General features: G+C 39.8%; 1 protein-coding gene across 1 annotated transcript in view; it reads left to right on the top strand.

The window, feature by feature from the left end:
- The window catches only part of ndnf (neuron-derived neurotrophic factor), a 36,071-nt gene that overhangs the window by 5,559 nt on the left and 7,669 nt on the right, over positions 1 to 22,843 (top strand). The window contains 2 exon segments of the mRNA NM_001423783.1: positions 10,622 to 10,810; positions 19,090 to 19,214. Of these exon segments, the coding sequence (NP_001410712.1) occupies positions 10,623 to 10,810; positions 19,090 to 19,214 (313 nt within the window). The 5' untranslated portion in view covers position 10,622.

The raw sequence follows: 22,843 nt of genomic DNA, 5'->3' as shown, positions 1-22,843 counted from the left end.
TAGATGATGTATTCTGGGAAATTTTTGTATCCTTTGGTTTCGAGTGTGGTCCTGAAAAATCTCTGTTTCAATGGGTATCTAGCCCTTCCCCTTAGCCCTATACCTCCAAGCTAAAGAGAATTGGGACACCCCTACCCCTGAATGTGCAAAACGAAGGGTAAGGGGAAGGTCTAAGGGGTAGAACTGGGATTGGGCCCAAGTAAAAAATCACATAAGCGCAGACCGCACTGCTTTCTCCAACTATTGAAAGAGAGCGCGGCCTGTGGAGTTTGTCGTTGCTCGGCAAATACTATTGACTTCAATAGTAACTACAATAAGTAGCTAGACTCAAAACTATAGTTTAACTGAGGCTATATAACTATATACCCTCAGCCATAGTCAATCCAGTGTGCATGCATATTAGCCTTGGTGTATACATGCTCTGAGCTTTAAACTATCTCACAGTTGGCGTAACTTTGTTTAGTTGCAGCAGTTTTAAAACTTAGTGTTTAGAAGCCTGTACGATTAAATAATCGCGCCAAACTAAAGCACGGTTAACAGTAAAACTGGTTAATCATTGCTTTTCTAGTTGTGATCATACCATTTGAACAATTAAATGTACAGTATTTACCAGAGAGGGCAAAGCTTGCACACTCTTCTGTGAAGTATGCGAATTGGGACATAGCACATGTCATTTAGGACCAGGATTGGACATCCAATGTTAGGTCCTAAAAGATAAAAAAGGATCCAATCTGACCAGACAGGCTAATAAGTAGAGTTTTTAATTGTCTGCATCTTCAATCCAGGATTGTGCATATCATAATTGCTGGTGCATCAACAGGACATTATTTTGGGGTGTGTTCACACCAGGTTTGTCAGCATAGATGATCTTAACCACTGAATAAATCTGCCCTCCAAAATCCAACATTGTCCCCATTGTGTTTTACTGTTGAGCTTGGTTTTGTTCCCACTTCTTCTGCTTTCCAACGCAGGCCTGGCTCTCTCTATATATGCATGACAGGGCCATGATGAGCCCATGGGACCAAACTCACAGTGAATGTCTGTTCGGAGGTTTGGGGAAGCGCTGACAGAAGCTCACCCATTCTCCAGTTTCAGGGCGCCGTGCCTCTGCTGAAACCCAATCTGCAATGTTTCCCTTATCTCTGTGGAAATGAAGGCGTTTGCACCTCTTCTGCGTTATAGGAGCGCTCACAACACTCTATAGGGAGGATAGGCTGTATGGATGCAGTGTGTGTGTGTAAAGCTGCAGTCATACATGTTTAAAAAGCAAGCGAGACAGAAGTGACACCCACACACAGGTTTGTGCGGTAATGATGGCTCTCCGCTGTTTGTGGCCCGAGCCGACGGAGTGTGATTGACAGGTGGAAGCTGCTATAGTGCAGTGTGTGCTTTCACCCTGTCAGTAGTGCTGCTTTCATGCTCCATACATGTGCTGCTCATCTGTGTGTGTTGCTCTCCTGGCTCAGCCTGTTAGTCACCACCTCGGTGAATTGCATGTTAGCACTTCCTGTGGCAATTAATCAGTCTATTATTTGACTGATCGGATCATTCAATTACTTATCTTCTCCAAATTTTTGATCAATCAGCTCATTATCTCTGTCCCCAGAGAGATAATCGTAACAAAAGGAAGTTAGGGAAACACCTGACACGAATTTGTGTTGCTGAATTATCTTTAACGACTCTTCAGATCGTAAAGTGCTAATCAACGAGGGCGAATGACTTCAATTTAACGAGTTAACTGTTTAAATAGCACCGCCTGCAATTAAATTTGTTGTCGTTTTACTTGCATGTGAAGTGATTAGAAGCGTTTAGGGATGATAATTCAAACATTACAGCTCGTTGCGTTCAAAGACTTTAAGCTGTTTAACATTATGAACTTGACTCTACGACCTTCCCACAACAGGCTCTCTCCCGAAACCACTTCAAGGCCCAATTCATCACACATCTCTGATTTGTACACAGTCTATAAGTGATCCAGGACTCGAACAACCTCGTTTCGGTCTCAAAACAAAAAAAAAAATTTGGTAAAAACAAATGAATGCGCAAAAAAAAAATAAAAAGGAGCAAAACAAAGTTGACACGATTGTGGCCGACTCTGCCTTCAAATTATCCTCCCCCCAAATTACGATCAGACATTCTCCCCAGCTCTAATTAAACATTAGCTTTTATTTGTTCCAGATGGGGCTTTGTTTTGATGTTTTATTTTAGAAAGAGCACCCTTTCTGCTCTGGGAAATGCAAGTCGTAGAGGAAATCCATGTTCCTGTCTGTCTTTGTTTTCTTCTATTGCTGAATTTTAGTCTTCTCAAGCCACATCCAAAGAGATGCAGGGCTATAATTTCTACCCAAATGTTATCTGCTGATAATGTCAGGTATCACAAGTCATAGACACTTTTAGCTCATTTATTAATTTATTCCACAGCTCTCAAATGACCTATTTCAAACCTGAACTGGATTTAGGCCCCGTTTACACTAGTGCGTTTTAGTTTTAAAACGGCGTTTTAGATTAAAAACGATCACACTAGCGTTTCACCTAGCGTCTCTGAACATATCTCCGTCCACACTACGCCACCAAAAATGTATATCACGTGACCATTCGCGCACTCTGGACATGCGCGTTCTAGTATAAACAGAAAGCATGTGTCTCGCTGTATAGAATGGTCAGGCTGGAAAATGACCAGCCAAATCCAGCTAAAACCAGCTTGACCAGCCTGGTCTAAGCTGGACATAGCTGGTTTTGGCTGGACTCCCAGCTTGGCTAGGCTGGTCAAGCTGGTTTAAGCTGGTCATCTCCCAGCCTGACCAGCTAAGACCAGGCTGGAAATGGCTGGAAACCAGCCTGGAAGTGGCCAAAACCCCTCTAAAACCAGCCTGGTCCACCAGCTAAAACCAGCCAACCAGCCTAGGCTGGTTTAAGCTGGATTTTTCAGCAGGGGTAGATTACATAGAGATGATAATGGTATCGTTTTTAAAAACTTAAGACCAGTTTTCAAAAGTTTGCACAACTTCATGGTTGACTAAATGAACAACCAAATTGCACAAATGTCAAACATCAGAATGGCTTGGGTTTACTCCAAAAACATCCCAATAGTGTCCAGCATGAGCGTGTCTACCTCACTGTATACAAGCAAAACAAGACGAGGGAGTTAAACAATCAGTGCACCACAGAAAGCTGGACTCTTGTTAGAAACACAGAAGAGGAAATGTAACGCATGATAAAAGCAGTGCTTTTGTGTGCAAATGCAGTTAAGTAGATTTCGTGATTGGGCAAAGTGAAAAGCTCAAGTATAGAGGACGGGGGAGTGAGAACGTGCAACTTTAAAAGAAAGGCAAGAGGAAGGAACGTAAAAGAGGAAAAACAATGGATGAAAGCCGAGGAGGAGAAAGAGAGAGTACTACATGAGTCTGGTATAAAGAGGTCAAGAAAAGCAGGAATAAAGGCAGCAGGAGGGGAGGGATTCCTGGAGAGGTCATTAAGAGGACAAGCACTCGTTTGCTGTTAATGACAGCGGAGTATCACTCTAATCTGCCATCATTAGCCTGATTATATCAGTGGGGATTGGGATTTGCCTTCAGCTCCAATCAATGGCACCAAATCAATAGAAAGAGGATATCATGTGGACCCAGCAAAGCCAAATTCATCCTGGAGTGTAGTCTAATGGAGGCAGATTCAGTGCAAGGTCAGCTCTTCCTGACCTCAGATCAGATAAGGAGTTTCTGGAAACCCACTGTCCCGCAGAGTATAGGTCCAACTCTAATAAAACACAAATCAACCAGTAATGAAGGCAAGCTAATCTCTGCTGGACTTGAGAAAGGTATAAACCAGTGGTCTCAAACTCAATTCCTGGAGGGCTGCAACTCTGCATAGTGTAGCTCCAACCACCTCTAACTTGCAGCTGCTTAATAGTCTCTAGTAGTCTTGAACACCTTAATTAGTTGAATCGGCTGTGTTTGGGTTGGAGCAAAACTGTGCAGAGCTGTGGCCCTCCAGGAATGGAGTTTGAGACCTATGGTATAAACGGAGGTCAGAGCCAGCTCCAAGTGGGTGGGCCTTGAGCTCCAAATGGGCTGTACAAACCTGGAGTCCAACATTGTGCTTTATGAATGTCTACACCTACCCCGAACCTAAACTTAACCTCACAGTAACCTCTTGTGTTTTAATACCTCTATACCTACCCCAAACCTTAAACCCAAGCTCAGAGTATCCTGATGTGTTTCATTAAAGTCAACTCCACCTATACCACCTTAGCCCAACATACTTATGGTGTAAGTCCCTCCCACTAGGAGGTCACCCAACCTACTTGCGGTGTAATCCCTCCAACTTGGAGGCCTCCGGGCTGCAGCGATACCTACTTGCTGGACTTTAGTCCTCCAGGAACAACACTAGGTGTTTTAAGTAGAACAGCAGCTTGTTTACATTCATTGGATATAATCAAGGGCGGAGTGGGACTCCTTTTCAGCCCTGGAGTTTCAAGCCTTCGACCGGCCCACCTCAGTTCACGACTGACTATATTAAAATAAGGTAATTTCCAATTCAGTTTCTAATGACACTATCAAGTCTTTTTAATGAAAACAGCTGATTTAGAACTTCAAATGTTCAACAACCTTACAGTTTTATATGTCTAAACAATAAAAATGAAAAAAAAAAAAAAAGCTCAACTCAAGTTAGGATTGAACACGGGTCAGCAGCTTGATAACGCAACGTGCTGACTGCTAGACCACAATGGTACTGCTATGTTCAGGTTGCCGGAATGATAATTGATCATTCTGCAGGCTACATTCTGCTCATGAGGCTGCGAGACAATAAATAAGAAGAGCGGAGCTGCGGCAAAATAATGGATAAAAAGAGTGAGGCTATTGTCAGATAATTAAATAAATGAAAAAAGTGCGACTGCTACTGCTGCTTTCTCCGTTCGCCATGCTGGAGAGGAACAGTCTGTGCAAATGAAGCACAGAGTTGGTGTCATTGACTACAGCTCTCATCTGATTGGCTGAAAGGTACGAGTTGCCCTGCCTCTGGCAGAAGAGTCTCAAAAATACACACACACACGTATCCAGGGGGAGTCGTACGTGAAAGAGGATTTGCACATTCTCATTCAGGATGAACTCGCAAGTTTTAAACATTCAAAACTTTTTGTACACTCTTATACATCTGCAAATGGTGTTTTGCATTTGTGAAATGTATTTTATGAAAATGTATTTTTATTTTGTGCACGTGAACATTTTTTGTGAATATAAATAAATATTTTACGCACGTGAATTTGATTTTATGCACGTGAATTTGGCTACGCATGTGTACATCGTGTCTTTTGCGTGAATTATTATTGAGTCTAATCTGTCTCCATACTTCTGCTCTGGAGGGAACTGATTTTCATGTTCAGTGGCACCACCAAAAAGCCTCAGTTTGACTTTTGATTGTATCTTTCTGAACAAGATATAACATTGTGTCACTTTCCTTTGTGCTTTTTAAAAGTTCTGAGTGCTTATTATGCCGGTGTTGTCAAAGTTTTCCCATTCAAAGGGATCCAGAATTAAAAACTCATTCATTCCCTATGCCAGGCCAGTAGAATGTGATTTGACCTGCGCACATACACTCCTGTAGTCCTGTAATTCAAATGAATTATTAACTTCTGTTGTCTTCATTAGTCTCAAAAACACAGATTTTTTTTTTTTTACAATTGTAAACGGCAACTTTGGAGATCTTTTCTGCTGGAAATACTGCTGTCCTAAAGAACAACAACAAAAAAAGTAAATAAAGAATCTCACTTATACCTCAGGAACATTATACCTTCAACATGGTTATCATCCCATGCCTAACACCCTATTGAGCAATTACAGGCCAATCTCAAATCTCCCTTTCATTGGCAAAATCATTGAAAAAGTTGTTTTTAACCAGGTTAACAAGTTCTTAAACTTCAGGGGGTGTTTAGACAATTTTCAATCTGGTTTCAGAGCACATCACAGTACAGAGAGCGCTCTTATAAAGATAATCAATGATATACGCCTAAATACAGATTCAGGTAAAATAACAGTGCTGGTATTGTTGGATCTCAGTGCTGCATTTGACACTGTCGATCACAGCATACTTCTGGATAGGCTGGAAAACTGGGTTGGGCTGTCTGGCACGGTCCTCAAATGGTTTAGATCTTACCTTGAAGGGAGAGGTTACCATGTCAGTATAGGTGACCATAGGTCGAGGTGGACACCCATGACGTGTGGAGTCCCACAAGGCTCGATTCTGGCACCTCTCCTGTTCAACCTTTACATGCTCCCTCTAAGCCAAATAATGAGAAAGAACCAAATCTCCTACCACAGCTATGCTGATGACACTCAGATCTACCTAGCCTTACAGCCTAATGACTACAGCCCCATTGACACCCTCTGCCAATGCATTGATGAAATGAGCAATTGGATGTGCCAAAACTTTCTTCAGTTAAACAAAGAGAAAACTGAAGTCATTGCGTTTGGGAACAGAGACGAGGTTCTCAAGGTGAATGCGTACCTTGGCACTAAAGGTCAAACGACAAAAAATAAGGTCAAGAATCTTGGTGTGACTCTGGAGTCAGATCTGAGTTTTAACAGTCATGTCAAAGCAGTCAGTAAATCAGCATACTATCATCTCAAAAACATAGCAAGAATCAGATGCTTTGTTTCTAGTGAAGATTTAGAGAAACTTGTTCATGCTTTTATCAGCAGCAGGGTGGATTACTGTAATGGACTCCTCACTGGTCTTCCTAAAAAGACAGTCAGACAGTTGCAGCTCATCCAGAACGCTGCAGCCAGAATTCTAACCAGAACCAGAAAATCAGAGCACATCACACCTGTCCTCAGGTCTTTACACTGGCTGCCAGTTACATTCAGAATAGAGTTTAAAGTATTATTACTGGTCTATAAATCACTAAATGGCCTAGGACCTAAATACATCACAGATATGCTCACTGAATACAAACCTAACAGATCACTCAGATCATTAGGATCATATAAACTAAAAGTTCCAAGAGTTCAGTCAAAGCAGGGTGAATCGGCTTTTAGCCACTATGCCCCTCGCTGCTGGAATCAGCTTCCAGAAATGATCAGATGTGCTCCAACATTAGGCACATTCAAATCAAGACTGAAAACACATCTGTTTAGCTGTGCCTTTACTGAATGAGCATTGTGCTGCGTCCGACAGATTGCACTATCATGTTTTTCTCTTCTTCTTCATTCTTTTATTTCACATTTTACCTGTTTTTATGTTTTGTTTTGTTTTTATTATTTGTTTTTATTTTTATTTTACTTGTTTCTTTTATTCTTGTTTATGTAAAGCACTTTGAATTGCCATTGTGTATGAAATGTGCTATATAAATAAACTTGCCTTGCCTTGCCTTGCCTATCTACTATCTATGATTATTTATTGAACATCAGTGTTGAACAAGAGGAACAGGGGGTGGAGGTCTGTAAAAATGAAGATGGCTGTGAACTTTCAATCAAAGTATCATGAAACAAAATGCATCACGTTATACACTAAAATATACGGCAGTGATGATAATAATAAGAGTTTATTGTTTTTTTGAGCAAGACAGATGTAGCAGATTATTGAGAAAGAGAATCTGTGAATAGTTATAAGCAGGTGTTTAACACCAAGCAGACATGGGTATTTTTGTACTGTGAGCTCGAACACTCCACACAGGCATCCAAGCAGTGATTAGTGAGGGATTGTATGTGTGTGTGTGTGTGTGTGTGTGTGTGTGTGTTTTCACTGAGCACAGCAGATGTATGCATCTGTGAGTGTCTCTGAGAGCCTGGATGTTCTCATGAGTTGCTTGAAAGTTGTTTGCGTGCAGTATCAACCACCGCATGCCCGTCCTTTACCCCAGCTGTGCCGCCCCAGAGTTAAAAAAGCAGCAGCACTTCAAAGGTGGTCAGTGAAGACATTCATTTGAGTTCTTCGTCCCAAATCTGCTGAAGTTTGGTTCGTTTGTTGTAGTGTGATGGCGCAAACCGATCATTTAACTAAACGAGGAGTTTGTTGGCCATAAAACGTCCTCCATTAGTGTTCTTAAATAGGCTCGTGATGGTTTAGCTGTCCTTGCTCTGCTCTGTCATCGATATACTCTATTGATTTCTTTGGCTTTCAAGATTACATGAAGTCCATATTCGAGATGAATGGCTTTTAGTTCATGTGTGTTCGCCTTATGGTTAATGCATTTATAAACGTCTGCATGTTCCGGAAGTTGCTGAGACTTTTGTTTTCAGAATATTGATGTACCGCTGAAGTCAGAATTATTAGCCCCCCTTTGAATTGTTTTTTCCCTCTTTTTTTAAATATTTCCCAAATTATGTTTAACAGAGCAAATGATGTTTAGCTAGAACAAAAGCAGTTTACATTTTTAAACACCATTTTAAGGTCAATATTATTAGCCCCCCTGCTGAAAAATCCAGCTTAAACCAGCCTAGGCTGGTTGGCTGGTTTTAGCTGGTTGACCAGCCTGGTTTTAGAGGGGTTTTGGCCATTTCCAGACTGGTTTCCAGCCATTTCCAGCCTGGTTTTAGCTGGTCAGGCTGGAAAATGACCAGCCAAATCCAGCTAAAACCAGATTGACCAGCCTGGTTTAAGCTGGATATAGCTGGTTTTGGCTGGACTCCCAGCTTGGCTAGGCTGGTCAAGCTGGTTTTAGCTGGTCATCTCCCAGCCTGACCAGCTAAGACCAGGCTGGAAATGGCTGGAAACCAGCCTGGAAGTGGCCAAAACCCCTCTAAAACCAGCCTGGTCGACCAGCTAAAACCAGCCAACCAGCCTAGGCTGGTTGAAGCTGGATTTTTCAGCAGGGCCTTTTAAGCTTTTTTTCCCGATAGTCTACAGAACAAACCATCATAATACAATAACTTGCCTAAGTTATCCTAACCTCCCTAGTTAACCTAATTAAGCCTTTAAATGTCACTTTAAGCTTTATAGAAGTGTCTTGATAAATATCTAGTCAAATATTATGTCCTGTCATCATGGCAAAGATAAAATAAATCAGTTATTAGAAATCCCTGCTGAAAAATCCAGTTTAAACCAGCCTAGGATGGTTGGCTGGTTTTAGCAGGTCGACCAGGCTGGTTTTAGAGGGGTTTTGGCCACTTCCAGGCTGGTTTCCAGCCATTTCCAGCCTGGTCTTAGCTGGTCAGGCTGGAAAGTGACCAGGTAAAACCATCTAAAACCAGCTTGACCATCCTGTCTTAAGCTGGACATAGCTGGTTTTGGCTGGGCTCCCAGCCTGGCTAGGTTGTAAAGCTGGTTTTAGCTGGTCATCTCCGAGCCTGTCCAGCTAAAACCAGGCTGGAAATGGCTGGAAACCAGCCTAGAGTGGGCCAAAACCCCTCTTGAACCAGCTAAAACCAGCCAGCCATCCTAGGCTGGTTTAAGCTGGATTTTTCAGCAGGGATGAATTACTTAAACTATTATGTTTATAAATGTGTTAAAGAAATCTTCTCTCCGATAAACAGAAATTGGGGGAAAAAATAAACTGGGGGGCTAATAATTCTGACGTAAACTGTACTTCAAACTGAATATTGAGTAATGGGCAGGGTTTTTAGTGCATCATTCCCTCATAGCAAACTAACAGTAAGGGGGCTTGTTAAGGATACTCATATACAGTTGCTATGGAAACCAGATCAACCAGAAAGTTGATGTCAACAGAATGACCGCCACTCTAAGATGGAAGCAAGCGGTCAGACTTTGGCTGTTTCTCAATGCCAAGTACGAACATTTCGGACTTGTGTTCTTGTAAGTTTAGACTTGAAAGAACGAACTACCAAGGATGCAAATCGGGTACTTCTTTATATGGAACGACAGCATACTTTATAACGTTACTTACCTCACCATAGATTCATCAGTTTCACAGTACATTAACAATAAATGATTATTAATCATATAAAGCTTGGACTTATAATATTATAAATCTATATGTTTGATTTAAGAAAATGTAAACAAATCACCATAAATGTGAAGTGAAATGTGTTATTATACAGACTCATGTCTGCGATTATCAGATTTAATAAACTACAATGGACTTTGTACAAGTATAAAGTACAAGACATACACAATAGGAAATAAAGATAACGCTAAGCAATTTGGTAAACAACGACAAACAGTGTACACTCTCAGAAATAACAATACAAGAGCGATTGATGACGTTTCACGAGGACACAAGAACGCAAATTGAGAAACAGCCTTCGATTGAAGATTACCAAAACAAATAAGATTACCAAATGCCAACTGACCCAGCCGGGACTCCAACCAGCAATCTTCGAGGCGATCGTGCTGCCCACTGCGCCACCGTGACATATATACATCAATTTAAATTGTTATAAGGACATTCATAACAGGCAATATTATTTTTCCTCTTGTTAAAATAGCCCAATGGGCATGGTCAATTAATTTTTAGTAGCCCAACTGCAAAACATAATAACCCTGGGACATCAGCCTAGCAGTTTTGCGAGCCCTGGCCTTTAAAGAGCCTAATATTTAAAGCACCTAAGCGTTTATTGTGCATTGATGTGAAGAATAATTATCCTTGATATCTATGATTACCAATGAAACGTCATTCTCTGGTTCAGTAAGTGTTAATGCTTCTCTCTCTGTGTGTGTCTCTCTGCAGGATGACGTGGAGGTGTGGATGTTATGGTTTGGTGTTGCTGGTTTTAGGGGTGATGGGACAGAAATTGCCCACGCGTGATGAAGGCCTCTTTCAGATGCAGATCAGGGATAAAGCTCAGTTTCACGATTCCTCTGTCATGCCGGATGGAGCGGAGATCAGCGGATACTTGTTCAGGGATACACCCAAAAGGTCATTCATCACACATGTACACATTTCGGTAGCACTTTACTTGAAGGGGGTGTACATAAGACACGTCATCAATATGAAGCGTGTTTCATGCACTTTTCAGATGATACAAAAACACACCCTTTTGGTAGCTGTTGTTTGTTTACACTCTTGTTTTTCAGTCAGTCACTGGTTCCGCCTTTCTAATAACCTCATGCATGTCATTAAAGATGGTAAACAGGGATTGTTTGGGAAACAATACATCATCTTTTGATGTTGCTTGTCCAAAATACAAGAGTTTATGAACATTGTAACTTAGTTTTATTGACATTTGCTCAGAAATGCAATTTTAATTAAAAGATGTTATGGTTTGAGTTGTCTTATTTATGATAACTTGACAATATCAAGGCAAAATAACATGTCATAAATCTGTCATAAACATGATCTTCTCAAGGCCATTGATACTGTGTTATGGATATTTTTTAGATTACTTTTATTTTCAGCGGAGCAAACTGAGTTTGTCATTAAATGTTTCATTAAAAACCGCATCATTAAGAAAGGAAGGTGTTTTAAGTAAAACGACAACATACCTTAACCAAGACTGGACACGACACCGGGTTGATGTCTCCGCTGGGTCATAAATGCGAGAATGACAGCCTAATATCTCCAATATGTGTATCGTTTTCTTAAAAAAACTGTAGAGATAAACCTGGGAGGTTGAAAAATATCCGTTTAATATAGATCGGCTATGAACGTGAAACAGATATAAAAAACACGACATGGAGAGGTAATTTGATTAAAAATAACAACAATATTGTTGCGTTAGTGCTTAAATAAACTTTATAACGCAAAAACAACATTTTACACGCATATTAAAACAGCTATTTTGTATCAGTTAAATCAGTCGACTGTTGAAATTCAACATTTTTAACCCAACTGTTTGAGTTATTTATTAGACTTCCCAATAAACATTTAAAATAACCCAACAAAGCAACAAATATTTTTAACTAAACCATTGGGTAAATAACTAACCCAAATTTTTTTAGAGTGTGTATTTCTTGACCTCAACTGCAGTTGTACAACTCGAACTTGTCATTAAAATGCCATTAAGCATCAATACTCTGTCAAATATTTGTATAAGTGTGTCAAGAATATTTTTCATTTCATAATTTTGTTAAAATACTTGGGTTAAAAATACCCCATTATATAACCCAACTCTGGGTTATTTTAACCCAATGCATTGGGTTATTGTGATTAAATATTATTATTTTTTCCATTCTGATATTACTATTGCTACTATTACTAGTACTACTATAATTTTTTTAATTATGGCTGTGAAAATAAATAACATGCAGTTTTCAAAAATATTGAAAATGCTTCATTTCCTTTACATTTTAAGTTCCAGACACTCAAGGGTTTTTATGCATTTAATATAGATCGGCTATGAAGCTTGCACTTGTATGATTAATAACTAATAGTTCTGGTGATGGGATATAAAAACACGACACGTAGAGGTAATTTGATAAAAAAATAACAACAATATTATTGTGTTAAACATGTGGTTCTCAAACTGTGGTACATGTACCAGTAGTGGTACGCAGGCTTCCTTCTAGTGGTACGCAGGGACGAACTGGCCATCTGGCAATTCTAGCAAATGTTTCTAAATGTGGGCCGGTCAGTTTTTTTTAAATTAATATGTATTGTTTTTACATGGAGCCAAGTTTTATCTCTTGCTAGATGTGATATTATGATGATAATAATAAAAATAATAATAATAAATGTTAAGCATTTGGCCCAATTGGCGACGGCCGCCTGATTTCAAGATGGGCCGACATAATTCGAGGTTACCATGACGTAATCAAAATCTGGCAAGAATGTCATATTATTCTGCCATCTATACACCAAAATAAATAGTGAATGTGCGTGTCCGTGGGTGGGGCTGTTTTTGGTGTGGTAATGTGGGCTGGTGTGGCTACAGTACAAGGGCTGAATTTTTGTCCCAGTCCGCACCTGGTGGTACGCGGAGGAATCGCTGATTAATAAAAGAAAATGAAACGATCAAACGATAACACGTAACATTTAAGTTTGTTGAAACAACGAATTTGAAAAAAACGCCAAATCAATGAGCTAAGTTTGTAACGACCGAACTTGCGACCTTAGTTGGCTAACGATGGTTTTTGGAAATGTACCGCTGATCTCATGAGGAAATGTGCCAGTTTATTGGCTAGTTCGTACAAATTCGTACAAAAATATATGATTTTAAAAATGTGGCACCTAACTCCACCCCTAAACCCAATCATCATTAGTGTAAGCAAATCATACTAAATTGTATAAATGATTGTACGAATTCATACGAATTAGATACTAAATCAAAAAGTTACGAATTGCTGTGAGATTGTGTACACTTAATTTTGACTCAGTATTTGTGCAAAGAAAACTTAATTAATGTGCTTAAAGTAATTTAGCACATATTTGTAAGATATTAGCACTTGAAACACAAAGTACGGAAAGCATTTCTGCAGTGTATGCATTTTATTATAGAGAAAATCGTATATATTTTGTGATTTATTTCAAATGATAATTTAACCACCGAAATTCTTGATTAAATCTAAAAACAATCTGTCAGAAACTCCAGACTTCACAATTAATCTCAGTATTTATGTCTATGTGTGGTCATTTTTCAGTCGTGTAAACTACATTTTACGTTTGAAGATCCTGGGACAGCAGGGTTTTGTGTAATCATTGTGTATGTTTCTTTGTGAGTGGCAAGAAGAAATATGGAATCTATTATAGCTATAGTGCATTAGATGAGGGTAAGACATGCATTATGAATGAGATGCTGGAAACAAGTGTGTGTGTGTGTGTGTGTGTGTGTGTTTGTGTGTTTGATGGATCATTGTTTTGAGTAGCAGGTGCACTAAAATGGACGAACATCTCAACGTCCATCAAACTCTACCACATGCAAAGACTTAGGGAAAGGCTACAGGGTTATTTTTTCTGCTAGGGATCCTGGATGAATTCATCAGAACATACAGAGCACAGATGGTCACACATGCTGAGCTAGTCGCAATTTAAAACGCTTCATAGTAACAACAAATCTGCCGGCCGCGTTTGATGTCCACACCAGTGATTATAGCGAACTGCTAACGAACAGCGCTGTTCTGGAATATGGCTGATTACATTGAAGCCTAGCATACATCTGTCATTATTATTTTACAGAACGGGGAGTTGAAAGGTGTTTCTGCTCACAGAGAGTCTGAAAAAAGCATCTGTTTAGAATAACACGCTACCATGCTGGTCTTGACAATTCTGCTGTATACATTAGGCAGTGTATGTACAGTGGGATTCACGAAATGGCTAAACAAATATTTGCCAGAGTGTACAGTATACAATAGTGTCCCTAAAGTCAACATGCTCAATTTTAGCAGCCGTTATAATTACTTTATTTGATTGGAGTTCAAAGAAGCATGACATATTAAATGCTTTATATTTTACAACAGTATAAAAGTTATGCGGGAAAACAAGATTTTTGTAAACAATATTATTTTTGTCTATTAACACAAAAACAGCATGTACACTGTAAAAAAGTGTATTGCTTACGTAAAAAATATTTTTCTGTGTTTCTGTGTGGAGTTTGCATGTTCTCCCTGCTTTCGCGTGGGTTTCCTCCGGGTGCTCCAGTTTCCCACACAGTCCAAAGACATGCGGTACAGGTTAATTGGGAAGGCTAAATTGTTCGTAGTTTATGAGTGTGTGTGGATGTTTCCCAGAGATGGGTTGCGGCTGGAAGGGCATTCGCTGCGTAAAAAACTTAATGGATAAGTTGGCGGTTCATTCCGCTGTGGCGACCCCGGATTAATAAAGGGACTAAGCCGACAAGAAAATGAATGAATGAATGAACTTTAAGGGCTCTATTTCAATGATCTAGGTGCAAAGTCTAAAGCGCATGGCGCAAAAAGCATTAATGGCGTGTCCGAATTCACTTTTGCTATTTTAAGGACAAAAAAATACGCTCTGTGCCACGACACATAGTCTAACAGGGTTGTGCTTATTCTCTTAATGAGTTCTGGCTGTGTTTTGAGCATAACCTGCATTAAAACAATCAGAGTCTCATCTCACATTCCCTTTAAGAGTCAGCTGCGTCACACCATGGGGTTTTTGCTGCTTAGATGGCGGACTTTGTATGTGGAAAAACTGAACGCTTCACTAGCGAGAAAACAGTTAAACAGAGCATCTGCAGCTAAAGGATAAAGAACGAGCCTCCTCAATTCAGCCTCTTTACTTTTACTCTTTACTCCTTTACTTTCGTGGATAAGGAAACGGTGAAACTCACTCCACTAAAGACAACCATTAGCCCACATATTTAATTTAGTTTGTTACTAAATTCAGTTCTAATGTCAAGCAAACAAATAAACGAGGTGGATAAATCTACACTTGTTTTTATTAAAACAAATATAAATATGCATGTAATAAATAATAGTAATAATAATAACATTTTGCAAATTGTCGTGAGTAAACTAAAAAAAGCCCCCTGAGGTAATTATATAAATATTATTTATATATTTATGTATAACATTTTAATCCTTTATTTGTTTTCATCTGTAAAGAAATTTGTGTATTGCTGTACATCATGTGTGTATTAAGCTATGTGTAAGTGTTTAGACCTGCATAGGTGAATAACTAACACGCTCTGAGCTGGACTTTAGATGTGGTTTATTTCAGTTCCTCAAAATAGCAAAGCACCAGCAATGCGCCTTAACACACCTCCTTTTTAGACTGGAACACTTATGAGTCCACAAAGTGGCGCAAATAGATTTGCTATTTAAACAACATGGCAAAATGGTAAAATTAGAGTTGTGCTGGTCTGAAAATAGCATCAAATCGCGACAAACATGTCTTGCGCCTTATTGTGCAGGTTGTATAGTGCCCTAAAAGTAATTTTAATTTACTTTAATTGAGCTGACTTAAAACATCAAATTAAAACCTGATTAACTCACAAAAATAAGTTTTTACAGTGTAAAATACAGCATTTAGGTTGATAAGTTTAAATCATAGCAACTCAACTCAAAACTTAAAATAAAATTGTAGCACTTTCTGATTTAAATATCTGATTTTAAATATCTAATTTTATCTTTATTGTGTATACTACATACCCTCTAACAGACCAACCCAATCTAAAAGAAACTGCACATTTTGGTATAAATTGTACAATGTGATTTATAATAATGGAAAAATAAGATAATTAACTGATGCATTACTTCCCAACCAATCATGTTACGAGTGCTTATTTGAGTTACTGTTGCCTTTCTATCAGCTGGAACCAGTCTGGCCATTCTCCTCTGACCTCTGGCATCAACAAGGCATTTTGAGCCCACAGAACTGCCGCTCGCTGGATATTCCCTCTTTTTCAGACCGATCTCTTTAAACTCTAGAGATGGTTGTGCGTCAAAATCTGCAATTCTGAAATACTCAGAGCAGCCCGTCTGGCACCAACAACCCTACCACGTTCAAAGTCACTTAAATCCCCTTTCTTCCCCATTCTGATGCTCACTTTGAACTGCAGCAGATCGACTTGACCATGTCAACATGCCTAAATGCATTGAGTTGCTGCCATGTGATTGGCTAATTAGAAATTTGGGTTACTGTGCATTTGGACAGGTGTAAACAGACAAATTAGTGGCTAATTTGTAGTATTAAGATATAAATTTATACACATACTATATAGATATGTATTTATACATGTATATCTACAGTATATAGTGCAAAAATGAGCCACTATTTTGTGTACAATATTTACCAAACTGCCTTTAGAGTGAAATTATCAGTAGTTTTTTAAAAGTCAGCCGGGCATAAAATAAACCTTGTCTTTTCCCTACAGAAAAATCCAGCTTAAACCAGCTTAGGCTGGTTGGCTGGTTTTAGCTGGTTGACCAGCCTGGTTCAAGAGGGGTTTTGGCCATTTCCAGGCTGGTTTCCAGCCATTTCCAGCCTGGTCTTAGCTGGTCTGGCTGGGAGATGACCAGGTAAAACCAGCTTGACCAGCCTAGCCAGGCTGAGAGTCCAGCCAAAACCAGCTATGTCCAGCTTAAACCAGGCTGGTCAAGGTGGTTTTAGCTGGATTTAGCTGGTCATTTTCCAGCCTAACCAGCTAAGACCAGGCTGGAAATGGCTGGAAACCAGCCTTGAAATGAGCAAAACCCCTCTAAAACCAGGCTGGTCAACCAGCTAAAACCAGCCAACCAGCCTAGGCTGGTTTACGCTGGATTTTTCAGCAGGGTTAACAAATGAAAATGTAAACCTTATGATTTCACAATGCTGTGTACTCTGCTGTAATACACAGCAGTCTAGCAACCCAGTCAGAAGACACATCTGAAGTCCACTACCTTTTATAAGACATCTCCCATGTTGCCAAAAGTTTGCTAATTCAGTTGCAGCATGGTGCTAAAACCGCTAACGGTTAGCAGAAATGTGTTGAGACAGCATAGCTAATGTAGCAGCGTTGTGTTTGGGGAATATGGTCCTAATTCTGTAGCGGTCTCTGAAAGGCCAGCAAGTTCTAATTTCAGCACATTGTGTCTTGGGACGGGTTTTAATATACCTCAAGTACTTTTAAAGACAGACTGCATCAGCTGGCTAAATTAGCAACACCATTATGCACATTCACATTAAAATGGCAGTCTTAGGTGCTTCTTCAGGCCATGATATGACTATAATCCTAAAGAATAAAACTTTTATTTATAAATGCTTACAGATGGCTCGTTTTGCATAGTCATCAAAAAGAGTACATCTGCTATAAAACATACAATGAGTCACATTTAATTCCTGTGTAGTGAATTGTGGTGTAGATTATGGATCTTTTTCACATTTCCAGGTTTCTCAGTAGTGTTAGTCATCATAGCTGGTAAACTTAGAGCGCAGCCCTGCTGAAAAATCCAGCTTAAACCAGCCTAGGCTGGTTGGCTGGTTTTAGCTGGTCGACCAGGCTGGTTTTAGAGGGGTTTTGGTCACTTCCAGGCTGGTTTCCAGCCATTTTCAGCCTGGTCTTAGCTGGTCAGGCTGGGAGATGACCAGCTAAAACCAGCTTGACCAGCCTAGCCAAGCTGGGAGTCCAGCCAAAACCAGCTATATCCAGCTTAAACTAGGCTGGTCAAGCTGGTTTTAGCTGGTCATTTTACAGCCTGACCAGCTAAGACCAGGCTGGAAATGGCAGGAAACCAGCCTGGAAATGCCCAAAACCCCTCTAACACCAGGCTGGTCAACCAGCTAAAACCAGCCAACCAGCCTAGGCTGGTTTAAGCTGGATTTTTCAGCAGGGAGTGAATAGGAGAGTAAAACAAGTAGTTTATTTACAATTTGCTGAAATAACGAAAGAAAAAACTCCATGATGGTGCTATTAGGCTTAAGAAATAGGGGGAATAAGTATTGAACACATCACCTTTTTTCTCAGAAAACATATTTGTAAAGGTGCTGCTGACTTGAAATTTTCCCGGGATGTTGATTACAACAAAGAAATCAATATATGCAAAGAAAACAAATCTAACTACTTTACAAATGAAGTTCCCCTTCATATGGAAACTTCTATGTGTGTTTGTATAAACAGACTTTGGGAGTGCTTTAGACGACCAATTATTTCTAAAGATATAAAAACTGGCCAATGAAATGTCAATTGAATTGGCGGAGCTTAGCTCCACAGCTGAAACTAATGAGCCAATTAAGGCTATATCAGTCGTCTGTGCGAGTTAGCTCATCAGAATTTTGCCTGCTGAAGAGCCGATCGCTCAGCTCCCAGCTGGAGAATCAGGTGCTGTGGCAGTGGAGACACGCGCCTCCGTTCCCTATTCAGGGAACTTGGGTTACGTACGTAAACAGGACATTCTGTGTAATGAAATGAAATGACACAGGCAGTGGCGACCAGAGAAAAATGTCTTAGGGGTGACCTGATGAGGTGTCCAGTAACATGGTGCAATGTTCATTAAACGACTTTAACGAAGCGTCAATGTCATTTGAATGTCAACAATCTCGCTTGAATCAAAAGCGGCTGAGAAGTTCTCGACAGCAAACTGGTCAATACTGCTTGATTGGGCAGGTCGCAACGTTAACGTTAAGGATTGTGTTGTTTGTATTGTTTGGTTTTTTGCCAAATTCCATGTCAACAGCTCCTTTAGAAGTATTATTCACGCTGTGTTCAATACTTATTATCCCCAATGTATGGAAAAATTAACAGTAATATGACCTTTTATTCAGTCTTATGAAAAGGCTCCATTTTTAGTGGCTAATTTTGCTAACTTGCCTCGCTCTTGCAGGTACTATTTTGTGGTGGAGGAAGACAACACTCCTCTGCTGGTGACGGTGACGCCCTGCGATGCTCCTCTGGAGTGGAGATTGACGTTGCAGGAGCTCCCGGAGGACCGCAGCGGGGAAGGATCAGGTAACACAATCAAATCTCTCGATCAATGTTGCAACTCTGCAGAAATTTAAGCCTTGTTTTCCGTGTAAATGTTCCAACCTATTATTAGAAGAACTGGCCCTAGAGCTGTGGAACAACATAGTTTATTTTATAATCGTTCAAATAAAGCTTAAGGATTAAAGCAGGCAGTCAGTGCACTTGATTGAGAGTCTGATTAAGAGTCTTCAATGTAATCAGTGATTTTTGATGACCTTAAAGTCATAATCGAACTAACAGATACCGAATTAAGATATGTGGATTATTCCTGTTATACTGGCATTATTGAAGTACAGTGCTGACATGTAAACACCCTAAACCAGAGGTGTCCAAACTTGGTCCTGGAGGGCCGGTGTCTTGCAGATTTTTGCTCCAACTTGCCTCAACACACCTGCAAGGATGTTTCTAGAAGGCCTAGTAAGAGCTTGATTAGCTAGCCCAGGTGTGTCTGATTGGGGTTGGACCTAAACCTTGCAGGACAATGGCACTCCAGGACCGAGTTTGGACACCCCTGCCTTAAAGTATTACCATTTTGTGGTATTTTTCACTATGTTTTGTGACAGGATGCACAAACAAATGAGAATGGCTTCAAGCAAGAGAGCAGATTTTTGGTTCGAGGGGGAAACCATGATTATATTCTTATGCATTCTACCTTTGTTGCGGGGGCATGAATGAAAAGTTAGTGAATGAAATCCTATAGTATCTGACGGCAGAGGTGGCCTGTTGCTTGAGAATTTGTATCTGCCGTTGTTTGTTTGCACGCAAAGTTTGAGAAATTGCAGTCGAAAGATTACGCAAAATTAAAAATAAGCACCCAAAATAATATATGGTGCCATGATAAACACAACTGCTGCTGCACGAAATGCTGGCAGAATCTAGCATTGAATACTGACATAATGATATTATTAAACTATGTATTCATCATCATCAAAATTCAACTCATGTGAACACCTTAATCATATTATTGTCTTATTCAGATTAAGGTGAATTATTAGATCACTGATGTCCTTGTAAACGTAGTCATTGGAATCTCCTTACATGTATCTCCACATAATTAAAACTGATGCGGGAGGAACTTGTTTCTAAATGAGCAATGTTTTGATCATTTTGATCAAAGAGGATTAGGAATTCCTTTCTTGGTTTGGAGAAAAATGTTGAATAAACCACAATGATAGCAGAAAAACACACTCCCAATGGATCTGCTCCAAAACCTAGACTCCCAGTGTCAAAGACCCCTGCATATCTAGGATGACCACTGTAATTAAAGATGTTTTACTTTATCTATAAGGACGTCACTGATGAAAAGTACTGCTGGAAAAGCTTTCAAAACTAATATAAAGAGTTAAGGTTAGGGTTTGAAGTGGCCAAAAACACTTATAATACGCAGAATGTGATCATGCATCGGTGTAGATGCAGGGAAAGGCATGCCATATATTTTAGAAATATCCTGCTGAAAAATCAAGCTTAAACCAGCCTAGGCTGGTTGGCTGGTTTTAGGTGGTTGACCAGCCTGGTTTTAGAGGGGTTTTGGCCATTTCCAGGCTGTTTTTCAGCCATTTCCAGCCTGGCCTTAGCTGGTCAGGCTGGATAATGACCAGCCAAATCCAGCTAAAATCAGCTTGACCAGCCTGGTTTAAGCTGGATATAGCTGGTTTTGGCTGGGCTTCCAGCTTGGCTAGGCTGGTCAAGCTGGTTTTAGCTGGTCACTTTCCAGCCTGACCAGCTAAGACCAGGCTGGAAATGGCTGGAAACAAGCCTGGAAGCGGCTAAAACCCCTCTAAAACCAGCCTGGTTTAAGCTGGATTTTTAAGCAGGGTATACATCTTTACTATTAATTAATTCATTTGCCTTTGGCTTAGTCACTTATCTATCAGGGGTCACCACAGTGGAATGAACCACCAACTATTTTAGGCTTACGTTTTACACAGAAGATGCCCTTCTAGACACAACCCAGAACTGGGAAACACCCATACACACTCATTCACACACACATACATTAATTCACTATGGCCAATATGGCTTATCCAGTTCACCTATAGCGCATGTCTTTGGAGGAGACTGACCCAGCCGGGACTCAAACCAGCAACCTTCTTGCTGTGAGGCAACAGTGCTAAACACTGAGTCACCGTGCCGCCCCTTTTAAAATATGCTTATAAAAAATGAAATAATAAATAAAATAAATAACCAACTGTAGCGTGCAATAAACACCAAGGCAACCCAGTTTGTAGTGGAACAGAGTATTAGTGTTTGCAAGTTCTCAAATTGATTTAGCCAACAACAAAAACAAAGTCCTACAAATGTCCTACAGAAGCTCCGTTTGGAAAGTTTGCAGAATAACCTCTTGATTCATTTGAAAAAGCAGCATGGCTGCAGGTAAATATGTTTTCTGTGAAGTACTGTGGAGCGTGTCCAGTGTAGGTCAGTGTTTTCCAGTGTGGTCAATCATTGGCCCTGGTAGTGTGTGTGTATCTGCGTCAGTGTGTGTTTTTGAGCATGTGTGAGTATGGGTTCAATGTGAACACACCATGATGTGTTGATAGAGCAGACCAAATGTCTACAACATATAATTGAGGAAAAATAAAATATTGTAAAATCTTATTTTAGGCTATAGGACCCTATCATGCACCCGGCGCAATCAGGCGTTTGCATTTTCAGAGCAGTGCAAGAACCCTAATTTTCTTGTTTTGCACCACATTGTTTAAATAGCAAATCAATTTTGAACCTCTTTGTGGACTCATGGGTGTGCTGGTCTGGAAAGGAGGTGTGTTAAGGAGCATTGTTAGTGTGTTGCTAACTTGAGAAACTGAAAAACAGCACCATTGACCAACTAAAAGCTGGTCTAAACTCAAGCGCAGAGCGCGTTAGTTATGAGTCTATGCAGGTCTAAACACTTACACATTGCTGAATACACACAGTATGTACCGCAACACACAAATATTTTTTACAGATGAAAACAAATAAAGGTTTAAATGATACTAAAAGGATTATTTTCTACATGAATATAAAAACCACTCCCTCTGTACCTTCTTCACCTCGGGGGGCTTTTTTCAGTTCATTCATGTCAATTAGCATTTGCATATTGTTATTATTATTAGCAGTATTATTTATTATATGCAGATTTATATTTGATTTAATAAAAGCAAGTGAGATTTGTCCACCTGTGGTGCATAAGATGAGGACGCGTGTTTGGATGATATAACTCAGTTTTTGACCACTTTGTTATTACTGTTCATTTATTCGTTTGCTGGAAATTAAAACTGGATTTCAAAATAGTTTTAAAACAAATCTCTGCGCTTAACAAACGAAATTAAATTAAATATGTAGGCTGATGGATGTCTTTAGTGGAGTGAGTTTCCACCGTTTCCTTATCCAGGAAAGTAGAGAGAAAGTAAAGAGGCTGAATGGAGGAGGCTCGTTCTTTATCCTCACGCTGCACATGCTCTAGTGCTCTATTCTCGCTAGTGAAGCATTCAGTTTTTCCACTTACAAAGTCCACTATGGAAATAGCAAATGCACAATGGCGCGACGCAACTGATTCCCTCAAAATGGAATGTGAGATGAGATTCTGATTGGTTTAATGCAGGTTATGCTCAAAACACAACCAAAACTCCTTA

Source organism: Danio rerio, chromosome 23, assembly GCF_052040795.2.
Source record: "Danio rerio strain M-AB ecotype USA chromosome 23, GRCz13ab, whole genome shotgun sequence".
Taxonomy (NCBI): domain Eukaryota; kingdom Metazoa; phylum Chordata; class Actinopteri; order Cypriniformes; family Danionidae; genus Danio; species Danio rerio.
The sequence above is the reverse complement of the archived record's forward strand: the minus strand, read 5'-3'. Positions and strand labels throughout refer to the sequence as shown.